General features: G+C 41.8%; 2 protein-coding genes across 4 annotated transcripts in view; one reads left to right on the forward strand and one right to left on the reverse strand.

Moving 5' to 3' along the window:
• The window catches only part of BFAR (bifunctional apoptosis regulator), a 30,146-nt gene extending 14,954 nt beyond the window's left edge, over window positions 1–15,192 (reverse strand). Inside the window, exons 1-3 of one of the 2 annotated variants that reach the window (XM_081090503.1) lie at window positions 14,980–15,192; window positions 2,344–2,680; window positions 257–461 (exon numbers count right to left, since the gene is read on the reverse strand). In XM_081090503.1, coding sequence (XP_080946629.1) covers window positions 257–461; window positions 2,344–2,606 — 468 coding nt within the window. In that variant the 5' untranslated portion in view covers window positions 2,607–2,680; window positions 14,980–15,192. The remainder of the gene's footprint in view (window positions 1–256; window positions 462–2,343; window positions 2,681–14,979) is intronic. The other variant, XM_081090504.1, reaches the window with a different exon arrangement.
• Window positions 15,193–17,586: 2,394 nt separating this feature from the next.
• The window catches only part of PARN (poly(A)-specific ribonuclease), a 167,624-nt gene continuing 165,757 nt past the window's right edge, over window positions 17,587–19,453 (forward strand). The window contains exons 1-2 of one of the 2 annotated variants that reach the window (XM_081089783.1): window positions 17,587–17,740; window positions 18,195–18,272. In XM_081089783.1, the coding sequence (XP_080945909.1) occupies window positions 17,722–17,740; window positions 18,195–18,272 (97 nt within the window). In that variant the 5' untranslated portion in view covers window positions 17,587–17,721. The remainder of the gene's footprint in view (window positions 17,741–18,194; window positions 18,273–19,453) is intronic. The other variant, XM_081089782.1, reaches the window with a different exon arrangement.

Genomic DNA, 19,453 nt, shown 5'->3' on the forward strand with positions numbered 1-19,453 from the left:
TTCTGTCACCTATTTCCTCATCTCTAAAATGGGAGGAAGATGAAATGAAAGAAAGCTAACATTTACTGGGCTCTGACTATTATGTTGTTGACTGGAGTAAGCAACATCGTCAAAGACTCATACAATCCAGCAGATTTCAATGAATGCACTGAATTACCACAAACAGCTATGTCATCAATCATTTAGGTTATTTAAACAGAACTGACTTCAGTAGAAACCCTGGGAGGTGGGGACAGTGAAAAAGTTATAAACTTACTGCCACACCAGTTAAAGCTGAGAGCACTCCTGAAAAGAATCCCCCTCCTCTCTGCTGATTCACTCGGCCTGCGTTGGGAGCTAAAGAAACCTGATCATTCCCATATTTCTGAAAGGCTGCAAGGCTCTGGACTATGTCATTATTCTGCTGAACGTCTTCCAATCGCATCCTAACGGCATCAGGAAATAACTTTTCAATGGCATCCCTACGGAGAACAGAAAAAAATCACAACAGAGTTGTTTTACTAAATATACTTACAATGTCTAAAAGCCAAAACAATACTGTCAACATTTAATAATATGCAAGTACTCTAGTACTTTTGAGACAGCAAAAAAAATGGGAAATGACCCATTTTTAGGGGACATATTAGGAAAACAGCTAAATAAAACACAGTATATTTATATAATGGAACACTACATAGTTTTAAAAATGAATTTACTGGATATTACTGTTTATCAAGATGGATAAATTTAAGACATACATATTGTTGAATGAAATCTGTAAACTTTAGAACTATACAGACAGAATACCACTGATATGAGAAAGTGTTTGCATTTCTTATTGGCATATATATCTTTTTAAAAGTCTGAAAGAAATCACAACTAAGTCATAACTGAAGTTACTCTGGGACAAAGGAAGGAAGGATTATAAGATGGAGAGGGGGTCAAAGGGATTTTTAGCTTTATCAGTAATGCTCTAATATTTTAAAAAGAATGTAAACAAATGAATGTACGTATGTATTGCTTAGGTTATTAGAAATTAATTCGTGCCCTGGCCGGATAGCTCAGTTGATTAGAGCATTGTCCCAATGCACCAAGGTTGCTGGCAGGTTTGATTCCTGGTCAGGGCACATGCAATCAACCAATGAAAGCATAAAGAAATGGAACAAATCAGTGTTTCTCTATCTCTTACTTAAAAAAAAATTAATTTGTAGAAAAAAGAAAAAAGTGAAGTTGAGTAGTAAGAGAAAAGATCAACCATCAAGGCCAAAGTGTTTGTAAATACACTTCCTGTGAAAAAGGGGAAGTTGAATTAATGTTTTCACAAAACTTTTTGGTACTCTATTAATACCAAAACAACAGCAGAAGAAGAGACAAGGAATTTAGTCTCAAAGACCTCATAATAAGCAACATCCCCAAAGAACTTTAAACATTATGAATGGAATAACCTGGTAACTGAAAGGTGTTATGCCATTTATTGTGTGATGCTATGTATGTAATAGAACCTACTTCAATTAATGTGTTAGCTGGCACAGAGGTTAGTCAAAGACTATGAAAGTCAGCATCAAACCAGTTATTCAGAATTATACAGTTACTAGAGGCCTGGTGCACAGATTTGTGCAGCGGTGGGGTCCCTTGGCCTGGCCTATGGGGATTGGAACAAAACTGGCAGTTCGACATTTCCCGAGGGGTCCTGGAGTGCAAGAGGGCACTCTGCAAATTTGCTCAGCAGATCCTGCGTTGAGCGTCTTCCCCCTGGTGGTCAGTGTGTGTAATAGCTAAAGGCCAGTCGACCAGTCACTTAGGCTTTTATATATATAGATAGCATTTTCCCCATTAGACCTAGGGTGTTTTCATTGAATACACATCAATAAAAAGTATTATATGGCCTGGCTGGTGTGCCTCAGTGGTTGAGCGATGACCTGTGAACCAGGTCACAGTTTGATTCACGGTCGGGGCACATGCCCAGGTTGCAGGATTGATCCCTAGTGGGGGGTGTACAGGAGGCAGCCAATCAATGATTCTCTCTTATCACTGATGTTTCTATCTCTTTCCCCCTCTCCTTTCCTCTCTGAAATCAATAAAAAAAAATATTTTTAAAAAAGTATTATATGGCAAAGGATTACAAGCAATGGTCTGATAATGAGAATTTATTTTATTTATGATAAATATAAACAAATCACAGTCACCTATGAGGAAGGGAGTTTGGATTTTCAGGTCCTTGAGCTCCCTGATTTACATTCCAGCAGATCCAGAATGACCACAGTAGTTCAGCTCTGCGTGTCTGTGTTTTTCAGACATGGCTGCCCCACTAAGAGAAACCATATCGAACAAGCAGTATGTGCTACCAACATGGACTGAGCATACCTGAGGAGAATATTGACTTTGGGGAAACCTTCCCATTTTTCTCTGCATTCTGGACACTCTGTTTTCTTTGAAGAGGTCCACCATAAAGCTAGGCAGTGCCGGCAGAAGCTGTGCCCACAGTTCAAGGTGGTGGGGTTAATCAGGATGTCGTAACAGCAGTGGCAAGAAAATTCACTAACAGAAATCTGAGGGCTGGTGCTCTCGAGGGGATCATCTTTCTCAAGGGTCATCGTGTTCAGGTCATGTTGCTGAGATTCCTCCATCTCTTAGCAAATTGTGGGATTCACAGGCATAGAAAATTTCAGACTTAGAAAACTGCTGTAAAGCATCGTTAAATCTAGAAAAAGAGAGAGACAGCAACAGAAATAGGACAATTAGTTTAGTAGGTATTTGAGATTACTGCCATTCAATTAAAGCTAATTTTTAAATGTGACAAATTTGATTTCTAAAAATTCACATTCCAAAATCCAGATAAACATTACTGAATTTCTTCCTGGCCTGTCTTACTTTTGAAAATTAGGTGAAGCAAAATAGTGTAGTGGCAAGTTCAATAGACTTGGGAGGCAGTGTGGAGAATTCTAGATCCTACTCTTTCACTAATTTCTTTGAAAATGTAATTTCTCTAGTCTCAGTTTTCTCAATTAAAATCTTTTCAGTGTGCCGAAACCGGTTTGGCTCAGTGGATAGAGCATCGGCCTGCGGACTGAAAGGTCCCAGGTTCGATTCCGGTCGGGGGCATGTACCTGGGTTGCGGGCACATCCCCAGTAGGAGATGTGCAGGAGGCAGCTGATCGATGTTTCTCTCTCATCGATGTTTCTAACTCTCTATCTCTCTCCCTTCCTCTCTGTAAAAAATCAATAAAATATATTAAAAAAAAAAATCTTTTCAGTGGGTGTGATTTAAAATAAACCAGCTTCTTGGCCTGGTGAAATGTCTGGAGTTGGCAATAATAGATGTATTTCAGTTTTGCCCAGTGGATAGAGCGTTGGCCTGCAGACCAAAGTTCCTGGGTTCAATTCCGGTCAAAGGCATCTACCTTGGTTGCAGGCTCCTCCCTGGCCTGGGCCCTGATCGGGGCTCGTGCAGGAGGCAATCAATTGATGTGTTTCTCTCACATTGATGTTTCTCTCTGTCTTTCCCTCTCTCTTCTGCTCTCCTTAAAAATCAATGGAAAAATATCCTGGAGTGCAGATTAACAACAACAACAAAAAGTATTTCATGTAAATAACACATTTTGTCCAAATAAATCTGCCTTTCCTTTAGGTAATTATTTATTTCATAGCCATTTGATTTCAGAGGCTCCCACAGGAGCAGTTCCAAGAAGTAAGTGAAGCCTTTTTTTTGAGGTGCTCTGTGCCCGATCAACCCCACCATGGCTCAATATTACCCTTTTCCCCAAATCAACCCAAACATGCATATCATGCCCTCTGGATCTGGCCAATTTGGTGCCAGAGAAATATGCTAATATCACTAATATGCAAATGGCAAAGGATCCATTCTCTTCTTATTCTCATCTAAGGCTCATGAGGCTTTTTTATTAAGAGGCAGTATGATGGAGAATACCATGGAGTTAGAATCTCAACTCTCCAACTCACTAGCTCTGTGACTGTGCATAAAATTTGTTGAGCTCCCTGGGCCTTTTTTCTCAGGTATGAAATGGTGGTAACAATACAAAACCTTCAAGACCTACTGTGAGGACTAGAGACCATGACAGTATAGTGGCTAGGATGGTGTGTGGTGTAAACAGGGGCTAAAAAATGATTATTCATTGTGTTCCCGGTATTATCACAGTGTAGGCATTATCACAGTGGTGGGTGAGTTTCTCAATGTCGCTATTGTGAAAGAAAAAATGTAAATCAGTCACACTGATCACACTGAGCTCAGTTTACACTTTGCAGGCACAGTAGATAAGAACACAAGTCCCAAGTCTGGCCAGTGTTGCTCAGTGATTGAGCGTTGACCCATGCCCCAGGAGGTTGCTAAATTCAATTCAGGGTTGTAGGCTTGGTCCCCAGTAGGGGACATGAAGGTGGCAGCCGATGATGTTTCTCTCTCACTGATGTTTCTATCTGTCTCTCCCTCTCCCTTCCTCTCTCTGAAATCAATAAAAACATATTAAAAAAGAAAAAGAAAAAAAGAACACAGGTCCCAGGATTGGGCTGCCTTGGCTCTTACCCCACCTCTGCCCTTTACCAGTTGTGGGTCTCGACCTCTTTGAGTCTCAGCTTTCTCTCTCTCTCTTTTTTTTTTTTAAATATAGATATAACCTATATTTATATAGTCATATAAAACATTCAAATGGGAAAAAACCAGCAGGGGATATACAAAGATAATCACAGTTATGAAGTTTTTATTGTCCATTTCTTGGTATTGTTACTTTTCATAATTAAAATAGATTTATATTAATATTGTTGTGCCCAGATTTCAAGATTCCCAAGGGCCCACCAGGGAGCCAGCAAGTCTGATGCAAAAGCAAAGAGTCCTTCATAGCTTTCTCAAGTATCAATGAGGGTGGTAATAGATTTACCTCATCAGGAGTTTTTCTGTTTGTTTATTTTTAAGATTCCAAGAATTTTTATCACCAGTTGAAGAGTCCAAATTAACCTGAGGATATGGGTCACTCTGTATCACTGAATCAATCTTTTTTTTAAAAAGGTATTTTTCAATTACAGTTGACATTCAATATTATATTTGTTTCAGCTATTCATTAGGAGGTTTTAAGGATGAAATAAGAGAATGCAAGTAAAGTGCCTAGTACAGAGCTGGGCATATGGCAATTTACCTGATTTTCAAATGCAGTGATAAGAGAATTTTATCACCCTTTATAAGGTGAACATTTTTACATAGAACATGATAACACTATAATTTAAATGAGCAAATCTAGAAGACTAGAAGAAAATACAATGAAGTATTAGTAGTGGGTGTGTTGAGTGGAGAGGGTCATGATTGTTTGCTTGGTGTGTGGTTTCTTTGTACTTACGGAGTTGTTCTTAATGAAAATGTCTGACATTTTAATAATTGTAAAACATATATATATATATATATATATATATATATATATATAATTATAAAAAGTATACTGTATTATATTTCTTTTGGCCAAACACTAATGGGAGATTTTCAACTCAGAATAAACAGAACTAAATTTTAAGCTTAGTGTGAATTTAAATAAATAACAGTTATTTACAATTGATGGTAGCAAAGACGGAAACAATCTTTTGTATAGGTCTATTAAAAACCGTTCTATTTGGAAGAAAAGAACCTAAATAAATGTTCTTAATGACAAATTCTAAATTATTTCTGATAATCACATTTGCTCATTACTTGTATGTTTAGGAACACTTTTTGTTGTTATTAATCCTCACCTGAGGATATATTTTCTATTGATTTATTTTTTATTTTAGAGAGAGCAGAAAGGAGGGTGAGATGGGGAGAGAGAAAAAAAAAATCAATGTGAGGACAGGGAAAGCTGGGGGCAGGGGTAGCAGAGAGTGAACCTGCAACCCAGATACATGCCTTTGACCAGGAATTGAACCTGAGAACCTTTGATGCACAGGCTGATGGTCTAACCACTAAGCACACTGGCCAGGGCTATTTAGGAACTTTGAAAAATTTTCTAAGTGCTTTACTTTGTACAGTCTCTTCAAATTGCTAAAGAAGTGAGAGATCTTATATATAGGTTTCTGGAAAAAGAAATCATTTTGAGTCGTTTCTTTACTTGGTTAATAGTTATTAAACAACTACCATGTGGACAGTATCATCCCAGGAAACAACTGAAACACTGCTATTTACTGAACTTTTCCTATGAGCTTGGACATTGGGAAGGCCCTTTAGGTACATTCATATTCACATCTGGACTCAGTGTCAAAGGAAAGATACAAAGCTCCCATTGAGGGCTGGGCAAGGGGTCAGAAAAGATGGGCCTGACTTGGGCGCTGCTCTCAGTGTTTTCATGGGGACCAGTGAGTGATATAGGAGCTACAGGTCCTATACAGGGTCTTATGTGCCTGGTTAAAGACAGGTGAGCCAATGGGAGCACATAAAGGTGTCAGAGGCAATGAGATCAGACAGCTGTGCATTAGGATAATAAATCTCATCAAGAAGGATTAGGTTGGAACAAGTTACAAATGAACTGTTATCACTGCTGGAACTAAGGTGACAAAAATGAAAATGGCAAAGGTAGTAAAAGAAAGGGATCAATCTATCCAGAAGATGTTAAGAAAATAACTTATGGGCTTTGGTCGGGTAGCTCTGCTGGTTAGAGTGTTGTCCTGATACACCAAAGTTATGAGTTTGATCTCTGGTAAGAACACATACAAGAGGCAACTGATGAATGCATGAATAAATGGAACAAATCGATGTTTCTCTCTTCTCTCTAAAATCAATAAAAAAGAATAACAGTATTTCTAATAATAATAATAATAATTATAATAATAATTGATTCATTATGTAATTGTGGACTTTGGTGCCTAGAGAGAAAGAAAAATCCAAGATGCTGGTTAGGTTTCAGAACTGGGGAAGAAGAACAGTACATCTGATAGAAACAGGTCACTGTAAACAGATGGGGCCATCTTGGAAAGGTCAGTTGAATTTTAGAAAAGTTGAGTTTGAGGTGATGTACAATTGTCTAGTGAGCAACTGGAGACACAAACAGAAGTTGGGAGTTAAAAGTGAGGCCAAGTGCCCTGGCCAATTTGGGTCAGTGGACAGAGCATTGGCCCATGGATTGAAGGGTCCCAGGTTCGATTCTGGTTAAGGGCACATACCTTGGTTGCAGATTCGATCCCCAGTCCTAGTTGGGGTGTGTGTGGGAGGCAATCAATCGATGTGTCTCTCTTACATCAATATTTCTGTCTCACCCCTCCCTTCTACTCTCTCTAAAAATCAATGAAAAATTGCCTCAGGAGAGGATTAAAAAAAAAGAGTGAGGCCAAGTGTATGAATTTCAGTCATTTGCAGAGAAATGACTGTATATGAAGTTAATTTCTCACAAATTAGCCTTTTAAAACTAGAATGCCCCAGTAGTTCGTAGATTACCAGATCTGAAAGTTTGTTTTTCATTAGAGAAAACAAATCACCCACTGACATCAAAGTGTATTTTATAACTCATATTTTGAAAAATTGAGGTGGCCACTGTTTCATAATTGTCTTCAACAAACTAAAAACTGCATGGACTTTGGACTACACCTTAGGAATTTGGCTAGTTTCATTTTACCCTAAATTCAAAAAGTGAAAGTTAACAGAAAAAATACACATCTTAACCAAATTCAGTAGATTTTTTCTGCTATTTCTACCTGTATATAATAGGGTTATTTCAATTAAAAAAAAAAAAAAAAAGCAGTACTTCTAAAGGATGAAAGTGCCTCTTCAGTGATAAAATCGAGCTCAGACACTAAAGTTCCCAGCTGTGGGTTCTGACTAAACACACCCTCCTCCACTGGTTGTGATTAAATGCTTCTTTGAGAAGGCCCAGTGTTCATGAGGACGCTTATAGCTGTTCTCAGCACACTCACCAGCAGGCTGGAGCTACGAGGTTCCTGGCTTTTTCTGAGTTGCTTCACAAGTAAGTATGTGTTAGAACAGCCCTGTAGCCTCCTGGTCTTTTCCCCTTGTCTTAAAGGCCTCAGGGAGACGGGGCCTATGGTTAGGATTGTGGCAAGACAGTCATCCCATTCCCACCTTGAGTGCCCCATTCACATGGATACGCTTTGATTTATGTTTAGTTATCACATGAAATTACAAGTGTTAACTACCTAGTTCAAAACTAATGGAAAGAATGCCTGAATTTGGAAAATTCCACCAAACTTCAAAGATAAGTTTAAATTTTTTAAATAGACTTTTTTATTGATTTCAGAGAAGAAGGGAGAGGGAGAGAGAAACATCAGTCAGCTGCCTCCTGCACGCCCCCTACTGTGAAGGGAGCTGGCCACCTAGGTATATGCCCTGACTGGGAATTTATTGAACCTGTGATCTTTTGGTGCATGGGAGATGCTCAACCAACTAAGCCAGGGCATCAACAGAATTTTTTGCAGTTGTTGTTAATCCTCACCTGAGGATATTTTTCCATTGATTTTTAGAGAGAATGGAAGGCAGTGGGGAAGAGAGAGAAACATCGATGTGAGAGAGACACACTGATTGGTTGCCTTCCACATGCCCCAACTGGGCTGGGGACTGAACCTGCAACTGAGGTACATGCCCCTGACCAGGAATCAAACCCATGACCCTTCAGTGTGCAGGCCAACGCTCCAACCATGAACCACACTGGCCAGGGCAATAATTTTTAAAATTACTGCTTCTATTCTGCTTTAGACTCAGAGGATAGATAACCCTACTAAGCAGACGCAGTGTGTGAAAGGCTCTGGAGGAACTTGAGGGCAGGGATTAAGTCTAAAAATTCTAAGTAGGCTCTACTGTCATCATATCCCCAGAGACCTAGGTCAAAATGAATGGAGTGAGAGTTTGTGGGCTCTGCTATGAATCAAATATTTTATACAAGGCCTTTAAAGACACTTATTTTAATTTTTGGAGGTATTATTTACTTCCTGATTCTGAGCGACCGTGTGATGCACCTCAGTTTTAAAATCTGAAGCTAGGACCTGGCTGTTGTGGTTCAGTGGCGGAGCGTTGAACTATGAACCAGGAGTTCACAGCTGGATTCCGGGTCAGGGCTCATGCCACAGAAGCAGGCTCCGATCTCAGTAGGGGGCGTGCAGGAGGCCGCCGACCAATGATTCTCTCATCACTGATGTTTCTATTTCTCTCCCTTTCCCTTTCTCTCTGAAATTAAAAAAAATTAAAAAATATACTTATGTATATATAATAAAATCTGGAGATAGGTTGTGAGACCCAGTGCCACTATTTAAGAACCATGAGGTCATGGAGAAATAATTTATTCCCTCCAAGTCTAACATTAGCATATGCAAGGAACGGGGTTACTACTGCCCACTCCTAGGACGCATGCTAGTTCTGGCGCTTAGGAAGTGTTTACTAAATGTGGCCTCTTCTTCCCTATCAAATTCCAGCTGGATAACACTTCCCAACTCACACAACTGAGGAATCCCTCAAGTTGTTCTCCTGTCCATGCCATATAACCAACTCATTCTAACAGCTCACCAATGTAACTTTTAAAACACCTGGAGACATATTACTTCCTGAAGAACATACCATCTCTAAAATTTCAGTGTTAACAAATGACATACAATCTTAAAAAGCATTAATATGTGAAATATGGCATGAATATCACATATATGAACAAACTGTATAGTTAACCTTTTCTAAGATGTTCATGGGTTTGGTCTATTGGTTTTGATAGAAAAAATGATCACAGTCTCCAATAACGGGCAATTTTAAGATATCTATCACCATAACCTTTTTTTATGGTTTTCCGAAGAAATACCTAATTGGCATGTATAGTTATCGGAAATAATCTATGAAAAAAGGGGGCTGAGATACAAACAATCTCCCAGTAATTAATTCTATGTAATGAAAGAACCTGTAATGAACTTGGCTATTCCTCCCTTGGAAGCAAAGTTGTCTGATCTGGTCAGTATCCAGAGGGCTACTATCTCATGATTACTATGCTGTTACCTGTTTGATTCTTTAGTCACCCAACAGGCACTCAATTAATACATTTTATTGAGTTTATAAAAAAAGAATGCATTAATTCTGAGTTCAAGTTAAGAATTTTTACACCTTAGCTTATAAAGATTCATTATGTAATGATTATTAATTCTCTAAGACTATGGTTGGCAAACTGTGGCTTGGGAGCCACATGCAGCTCTTTGGCCCCTTGAGTGTGGCTCTTCCTAAGCCTTAGGAGTACCCTAATTAAGTTAATAACAATGTACCTACCTATATAGTTTAAGTTTAAAAAATTTGGCTCTCAAAAGAAATTTCAATCGTTGTACTGTTGATATTTGGCTTTGTTGACTAATGAGTTTGCCAACCACTACTCTAAGAGATCATAATCTTCAAACTGCTTTGTTCAGTGGTATATAATTATAGTTCTACCTCTTCATTCAACAAGACGCTTATGTGATTAGAGTACATACCTAATGCTTTAGGAATAATTCTTTGAAGGGCAAATTTATAGGGATTCTAGTCTGAAAATTATGATCTCAATCATTTCTTAGCAGAGTCGTTCACTACAAGAAAAATATTTTGGCTTTATATGGGCCTCTAATTAGACCATTTCTTCTCAATACACATTACCTGACATCAGAGAATATTGACAATTGCTAACATTTACCAAGCCCTTAAATGTGAAAGGCATAAGAATCCCAAGGGATAATTATTACTATCATTTCTATTTTATAGACAAGAAAGTCTATAGACTTAAAAGTTTGTCCTCATAACACTACATTATCCCAATAATGTAATCAATAACAGTTATTAGTTCAAAGGACTGAGTTGCTGCTTTATTATCAAGGCCACATCAGAGAGCTGCTATTGCAAAGCTGAGAAGTCCAAACTAGTGAAAACAAACTAGAATCTAACAACACTGCATTTTGAAACATGAACTCTCACATGTGACTCCTCAAGTGAGTATGCTGTCTAGGAGATAAATAAGCAAACATTCACAGTAGAAATAGGGGTGAGGCCCTGGCTGGGGTGGCTCAGTTGGTTGGGTGTTGTCCTAAGCACTGAAAAGTTGCTGGTTCAATTCCCAGTAGGGTCATGCAGGGGGCAGCAAATTGATATTTCACTGTCACGATGTTTCTCTCTCCTTCTCCCTTCCTCTCTCTCTAAAAATCAATTAAAAATCTTTAAAAAAAGGAAAAAGAAATAGGGGTGAGGGTGGTTGGGAGCACCCCATTTCTGGCACCCAAGTCCACCTCTGGGGACATCACTATAAACACTACCCAAATACTACAGACTTTAGTAAATGTTCAAAGAGTGACTACGCATTTCTAGTGACTATGAAATTAAAAACAAAAGTGCCCACATGTAAGCAGGGCAAGAGTCAGCAATGGCAATAAAAGCGACTTACGTGTTGCCCTAACCGGTTTGGCTCGGTGAGTAGAGGGTCGGCCTGCGGACTGAAAGGTCCCAGGTTCGATTCCGGTCAAGGGCATGTACCTTGGTTGCCGGCACATCCCCAGTAGGGGGTGTGCAGGAGGCAGCTGATCGATGTTCCTCTCTCATCGATGTTTCTAACTCTCCATCCCTCTCCCTTCCGCTCTGTGAAAAATCAATAAAATATATTTAAAAAAGAGAGAGAGACTTACGTGCACATCTGGCAGGTGGCAAAAACTGGCTTTCATTAAGAGAAGCCTTTACAAGAGAAGCATTTCCAGGCTCTTAGCATACAGAACCTTGTGTTTTTCTGGCTCCAAATAGATTTTCTTTCTGGAGGAGGTCAGAAATCACTAGGACAAAGGTAGCTAGTAGCTCACTGGATGTTGACTTGCTGCCTGAACTTTTGCACCCGTGATTTACTGCCTATGAGTGGTGTTGAGCAAGAAGAAAGAGCACCGTGAGAAGGGTGTCCTGGCTCTCTCTAGAGACTGTCCTCTTTCTTTTCTGTTACACAGCATATATTCAATGACCTATCCTGTATTAAATGCTGTAGAAATACAATAACTCAGAAAGTTATCAAAAAACGACTGGTAAGTACCAGTAAACAATACTTATAACTGTTGTTTATAAGCGATTCTATTATGATTCACATATTAAAAACTGACATGTCCTTTTCAGGTTTAGCTTGCTCTGACACCTTTTGCACATGACTGTTTGAGTAGTCTTTGCCTCTTTGACCAAATCCTGAGGTCAGAAACCAACTGAAAGAATTCCATCATCACCCCTGAGTTGCAGGCACAAAGCTGGGCTCCAGAAATTTGTAAATGAAAATCAAATCAACAAAAATTGACTCCCTATCACAGTAATTTCCTAGATCCTCCATCAGAATCACCTGGGAAGTTTGAAGATATCTGGGAAAGAAGATATCACCAAAGAATATCTGGGAGGGAGGCTCAGGAATGCACATGTTAAACAAGCCGCTCAGGAGAGATTCGTATGCACACAGAAGTTTGGTAACTACACAGCTGTTCTGTACAGGAACATCGCCTTTTATTGTGCTTCTATTTATTGCCATTCACAGATGTTGCATTTTTAAAAATTAAAGGCAGGACCCTTTACCAGCAAAAAGATTACAACTTGCTTTATTGTGATACTTGCTTTATTGAGGTGGCCTGGAACCAAAACCGAACCCAAAATATTTCTGATGGAGGCCTGTACAAAAAACATTTATATGCCCTAAATATATGTTTCAGACAACATATGGGTAAGGTATGAACAGAATAGTTTCAGTAACACTACTAATCTCATGTGCTCCTCTCTCTAGTCCAGGGGTGGGCAAACTTTTTGACTCGAGGGCCACAATGGGTTCTTAAACTGGACCGGAGGGCCGGAACAAAAGCATGGATGGAGTGTTTGTGTGAACTAATATAAATTCAAAGTCAACATCATTACATAAAAGGGTACGGTCTTTTTTTTTTTTTTTTTTTTAGTTTTATTCATTTCAAACGGGCCGTAGTTTGCCCACGGCTGGTCTAGTCCCTCCACTCACCACGCCCAAACCATCCTCCTGAAACAGTTCTGACCAAGCCCTTCCTTTCCTCAAGCCAGCTCCACCAATTATTCGTTGTGTGACCTCAGGCAAATAGCTTCGCCTTTGTTCCTGTTTCCTCATCTGTAAAATGGGGATATTCTAGTATCTCCCTGATAGGGTTGTTAATTAAAGGAATTAACATGTGCACAGCACTGAGAATAGTGCCTGGCACATAGTTAGTGCAATTTAAGTGTTAACTATTATTATTATTGTGATTATCCCCTACTATGCACCTATTCATACTCTAGTCCCACATATTAATTCCTGCTCCTTGCTCATTTTCCCATATCACACTGTTCCCTCCACCTGTAACACAGCTCCACACCATCTGAGTCAAGTGCCCAGCTGACAAGACCCAAATTAACTTTTTATTTGAACATCTTTAATGACTATATTCCCCCCCCCCCCATTAACCCTTCCTGTTCTGTGCATTAATATACCAGTAACTTTTATTTGTGCATGTTTCCTCATCTCAAAGACTGTAATTTCCCTGGAGAAGCTGGTATAGTGCAGTCAGTATAGTCTCCAGAATGAGAGAGAGAGACCTGGGTTCCAAAGCAGGTCTCATTTATTCTCCCTGAGCCTCTAATTTCCCATGTATAAGTTCAGGATAATAATATATACTCTGGCCCTGGCTGGTTTTGCTCAATGGATAGAGTGTCGGCCTGCGGACTGAGGGGTCCCCAGTTTGATTCCAGTCAAGGGCACGTGCCCAGGTTGCAGCTCGATCCCAGGTGGGGATGTGCAGGTGGCAGCCAATCAATGATTCTCTCATCACTGATGTTTCTATCTCTCTCCCTTTCCCTGCCTCTCTGAAATAAAATAAATATATTAAATATATATATATATATATATATATATATATATATGCACACACACACACACATATACTCTGAAGGAGGCTTAAGTGATAACTTCTAACCATAGAAACTACTGTATGGTCCATAGGTATTAAAATTATTAATAGTTGTACTTACTGAGTGCCAGCTATATAAGTAGTGCCAGCACCAAGCACTAGAGCTTTTTTTCTTTAAAAAAAAAAAAAAAAGAGGAAAGAAAGAACATAGAACTGGAGAAACAGTATTTTATCAAGTTTATGGAGTTAGGCAGGAAACAAAACAGCCATAACAAAAACAAACCAAACAATTCACTACGCACGTGCGCTCGGAAAGGACTCTGGGGTGTGCCTTGGGGGGGCTGGAAGGGGGAGTAAACCTCCTTCCCATTGGCCTTTCAGAGTGTGACATAAAGGCAACCCCCAATGGACTAACCAATGGGCTTTGAGGGCACAACAGCTATTGACTCACTTCTCTTCACCAAAGTAGGAGGGCAGCCGCCTGGGGCACTGACAGGCCCTGCCGGCCAAAGATTCCGTTAGACACACAGCCTGAATCTCATTTGCCTATTAAAAAAAATAAAATAAATTCTCTTTTGCACAAGTTCAGATTTCTGCCCGTAAGTACGGAACCACAGAGCTGGTTCTAGCCTAGCCCATCCCCAGTGTGACTGTGCGATTTCACTTTCGCCTTTCTGCGCGCCCGTTATCCCATTTTAAAACGGGAGCAATCGTCCCGTTTTGTGGCAGGTTAGTGCCTCGCCAATTAGACCTGAAGCCCAGCCTGGCATTTATCAGGAGCCTAATACATTCTGATCGCATTGGCGCAGGCTGCGGCAGGTGCTCCTCGGGGACGCCAGCCGTCCCCCTTCATCGTGGAAGCGACGCCCCCTCCTTCTCGCCCTGGGGAGATGCCGGAGCGACAGGCTGATGCTGACCCTCGAGGGGACACCAGCGAGGCCCGCCGACCCGCCATGTCGACGTAGGGCTCCCGGGAAGGGACGGGGGAAGTTGGCCAAGAGGGGGGTCTGCGCCTCAAGGCCAGGGCTGAGGTTGCTCAGAACTCGGGCCTGGATAAGGAAAGCCCCGCGCGCCTCCTCGGATCTCGAACCCCACGCCCGTTCTGTACACCCCGCCCCGCATTCGAGCCTGGGTCGCCCTCTCGCTATCACCCGCCGCGCGGCTGCTTACCACTGCGCTCAAGCCGGGGCCCACCCGTCCGCTGCCCCAGGCTGGACCCCGCGGAAGTAGAGGAGGTGGCTGCTTCACTTCCGGAAGTAACCTAAGACGCCAGGGAAGGTGCCCGGGGCTCCGACCATAGAGGAAAGGTCGCAGTTGTTTCCCAGCTCCCCCACCCCGCGACCTCCCCGCTGCCTAGAGCGGCCACTCCCCGCCGAGGAGCTCGACGCATGCGTAGCAACATCGGCCCCGCCCCTTCCTCTTCAGGGACCCCGAAGGGGCAGTGCCTAACACCTTAAGTTTGAGGTTCCTGTGTGTGTGTTCCCTCCAGCCTGGCTGCTGTTTCTGAGTCTGGAGCAAATTAGATTTACACAGAAATTAAAATAATATTACAACTCTTCAGTGTACTTCACATAGGGTTTTTTTTTTGCATTCACATTTCTATGCAGAAAATCAGAGGACCATGCCTAAAGTTCCATTTACAGTATTAAGAATCGGAATTAAAATGACTTTACCACTTTGTTTCTTCGAGCCTCTTGATACGATGAGAATTCATGCTGAGTTAATCTGTTTTAAATGGATGGTTTGGAGATTGTTAAATTGGTCATTTGGATGACTTCTACCTATGAAATTGGCAAAGAGTAAACAGATTTGGTAATGACCTGTGTCAGTGCCGGAAGTGTGTGAACTCATTTTCTGGAGGATAATCTGGTAATAGGTGTCAGCATGTGTGTGTGTGTGGTAAGATATACGTAATATAAAAGTTACAATTTTTTTCTGTTTTTAAATGTACAGTTCAGTGGCATCAAGTATATTCACAGTGTTATGCAACCATCATTACCATCCATTTTCAGGATTTTTTCCGTCTTCCCAAACTGAAATTCCATATCCATTTAACACCTCCTCATGGTCCCCTGCCCCCAGCCTCTGGTAACCACCATCTACTTTCTATGTCTATGGACCTGACTACTCCAGGTATCACATATAATTGTAATTGTACAGTATTTTATTATGACTGGCTTAATTCACTTAGCATAAATGAATTGAACCTGCAACCTTTGGTGTACAGGACGACACACCAACCAACTGAGCAATCCAGCCCGGGCAGAATTTCCTTCTTTTTAAAGGCTGAATAGTATTCCACTGTATGTACATATCACATTTTGCTTATTCATCTGTTGATGGACACTTGGGATGTTTCCACCTTTGGCTATGGTGAAAAATGCTGCTAATAAATGGATTAGCAAATAGATTTACCCAGAAATTAAAATAATATTACAAGTCCGCAGCGTACTTTACATAGGGCAATTTTTTGCGAAGTTCAAAAACCTCCGCTTTCAATTCTGTTGGTGTATACCCAGAAGTGGAATTGCTGCATCATATAATTCTATTTTTAATTTTTTAAGAACGACCATAGTGGCTGCACTATTTTACATCCCCACCAGCAGTGCAGGAAGTTCTAATTTCTCAAAAAATGGATATGAAATGGTAACTCATTGTGATTTTGATTTGCATTAGTGACATTGATCATCTTTTCATGTGCTTGTTGGCCATTTGTATATCTTCTTTGGGTAAATATTTATTCAAGTCCTTTGTACATTTTGTAATAGGATTGTTTGTTTTTGAGTTGCTGAGTTGTAGGAATTCTTTATGTTATGGATATTAACCCTTTATTAGATATATGATTTGCAAATATTTTCTCCCATTCCATGCATGGGTTGCCATTTCACCTTGTTGGATAGTGTCCTTTGATACACAAGTGTTTTTAATTTAAAAAAATATGTATATATTTTTAAAATAGATTTTTATTGGTTTCAGAGAGGAAGGGAGAGGAAGAGATAGAAACATCAATGTTGAGAAAGTATTATAGATCAGCTGCCTCCCCCAGGCCGCTTACTGGGGAGTGAGCCCCCAACCGGGCATGTGTCCTTGACTGGAATGGCACCCGGGACCCTTCAGTCCCCAGGCCCTTCAGTTCCCAGGCCGCTAAAAATGTGTTTCTATTGATTTCAGAAAGGAAGGGAGAGAGAGATGGAAACATCAGTGATGAGAGAGAATCACTGATCTGCTGCCCCCTGCAGGCCTTCTACTGGGGATCCAGACCACAACCCAGGCACGTGCCCTCACTGGAATAGAACCGGGAACTTCTGTTCGTATGTCCAAACTCAATCACTGAGCAACACTGGCTGGGCCCTCATTACCTTTTTAAATAACACTCTCTCACATTATGATTATTATTGTATCATCCTGCTCTTTCTCTTCAAAAAGATTATCATGCTTCCAAGTGGCAAGTTTGATTCCTGCTTGACTTTCCCCTCTTCCTCCAAGTTAAGCTCCAGTGGGGCCAGGGACCTTGTCTTCTGTTCATCACTGTATCCGCATTCCTTACAGAGTGCCTGGAATATAATAGGAACCCAGGAAACATTTGTTCCTTGGTTGGATGTCAGGGTATGCATATTTCTTCCAAACAGAACGCCCCACGACCTGGCCTCCTAAATTAGATCGCCTAAGGCTAGGGACTTCCATAGCCACGCCCCTCCTCTGTCCCTGGAAGGAGTGAGGGAAGCCCAGCCTTGGCCCCGCCCCTACCGTGACGCTGGCGCACGTGACTGCGCGCCGGCGCGCGCTGTTCCCGGAAATCGCCGCTGCGATCTCTGTAGCTGGTACCTCAGGCGCCGCTGCCGTCGCTGCGGAACTCCGCGAGTAGAACGGCCGAGGCGGCCCGGGCGGCCCGGCTTCCGGGCACCCTACGGGATGGAGATAATCAGGAGCAGTGCGTGTCGGCCGTGCACCTCCCCGCGTCCCCACGGTCCCCCTCACTCGGCCTTCTAGGCCCGGATCACGGCCCGCCAATCCGTTTGGTGGGGCCTGGGGCTGAGGCAGCCTCTCCCGAGTGTGCCCCCCTCCTAAGCCTGCGTGTCCTTCGGGCGCTTGTCTCTCTCTGGCCCGTGCACCCCTCGGGGCCTTGCTCTCCTGCGGGCACCCTCAGGGCCTTGCTCTTCCCTGGTCCGTACACCCTCCGTGCTTGTCCCTTTCCGGCCCATGTGCTCCTTAGGGCCTGGACGCTCTAGGTTCCCTGCATTCTGCGGCCCCCCCCCCCCCCCCCCAGTACACTTGTCCTCGGGCCCCAGGCCTTAGGAGCTCCTGGGTCCTCCTCCCCTCTCCCCGTAGGCGTGTGTGGGCAGAAAGCCAAGCCCCCGGTTCTGAGCTTCTCGGTTTCTCCGCAGATTTTAAGAGTCATCTTCACAAAGTGTACCAGGCCATAGAGGAGGCGGACTTCTTTGCCATCGATGGGGAGTTTTCAGGTATCCCTCCTTGCAGGCTCGCGGCCAGCCCCCTGCAGCGCGGGGCCGGGGCTCCTCCTGACACCCTGCCCTGCCTTCTGCTCGCTGGCCCCTGCCCCCTGTTTGTCGCCGTGGAGAAGTCCCACGAGCCTCAGCGTTTCCTCTTACGCGTTTCAAAGGCAGGGGAGCGGGTTTTCGATGGTTGGGGCTCTGAGGGTTGCGGGTAGAAGATGGTTTTGGTGCTGCTTCCGGGTTAGGGTCAGGCTCTTTTTTTGTGTGTGAGTGTGTGTGTGTGTGTGTGTTAGGTAAATACATAACATAAAGTTGACCATTTCAGCCATTTAAAAATAGTTCAGTGGCATTAAGTCCGTTCACATTTTTGTGCAACCATCTCCACCACCCATCTCCTGAACTTTTCCACCTTCCCTCCTCCCCTGCCTCTGGCAACCACTGTGTCTGTCTCTGAATTTGACTGCTCGAGGCACTGCCTGTAAACGGAATCCTACAGTGTTTGTCCTTTGTGACTGACTTCTGGGTCAGGCTTTATGCATTTGTGGAAGTGTTCATTGCCTACCTTGGCGTGGGTGTGTATGTGTGTGTATAATACTTTACCAACATGTACAATTGCAAGGGTTTTTTCTTTTTGGATCAGAGATGAATTATTTTTTTTTAGAGATTAATTTTTAAATTGTTAATACGAACAGTAGACTTTCTTTGGTGTAGATATCCACTTTCACTCGGATTTTACATGTTTGAAAAACTCTTCAGCTCTTTCTAAAGGAATCCATGCTGGGAGTAAATACAGGGTGTCCCCCCAAAAATGTATACACACTTGTTTCTATTGATTCTTTGAAATTTTGAAAATGAACTGTATGCTAATAAATACTGACTTTGTAATCTCATTTTTGGGGGACACCCTGTAGATCGTTGGCTTTAATTATACATACATGCCTTTTCTAGTTGGACTCAATTGTCTGGGAAGTTAAGAGTTTTCACCAGAAATAATTTTCTTTTGACCTGGAAAATACCTTTGTTGTATAGATGTTACTTAAAACTGTTGGCCAAGACTGGGACTCTAACAATAATAGACTTCAGAATTTGTTGATATCTGATTATGCATTAAACTTTTGAAAGCAGCAAAAGTTAATCATAGATATTGTTTTCTTAAATTATTCCTGTGTTTTGAAACCTATTTTAGACAC

This window comes from Myotis nattereri (genome assembly GCF_964212035.1).
Source record: "Myotis nattereri genome assembly, chromosome: 4".
NCBI lineage: Eukaryota > Metazoa > Chordata > Mammalia > Chiroptera > Vespertilionidae > Myotis > Myotis nattereri.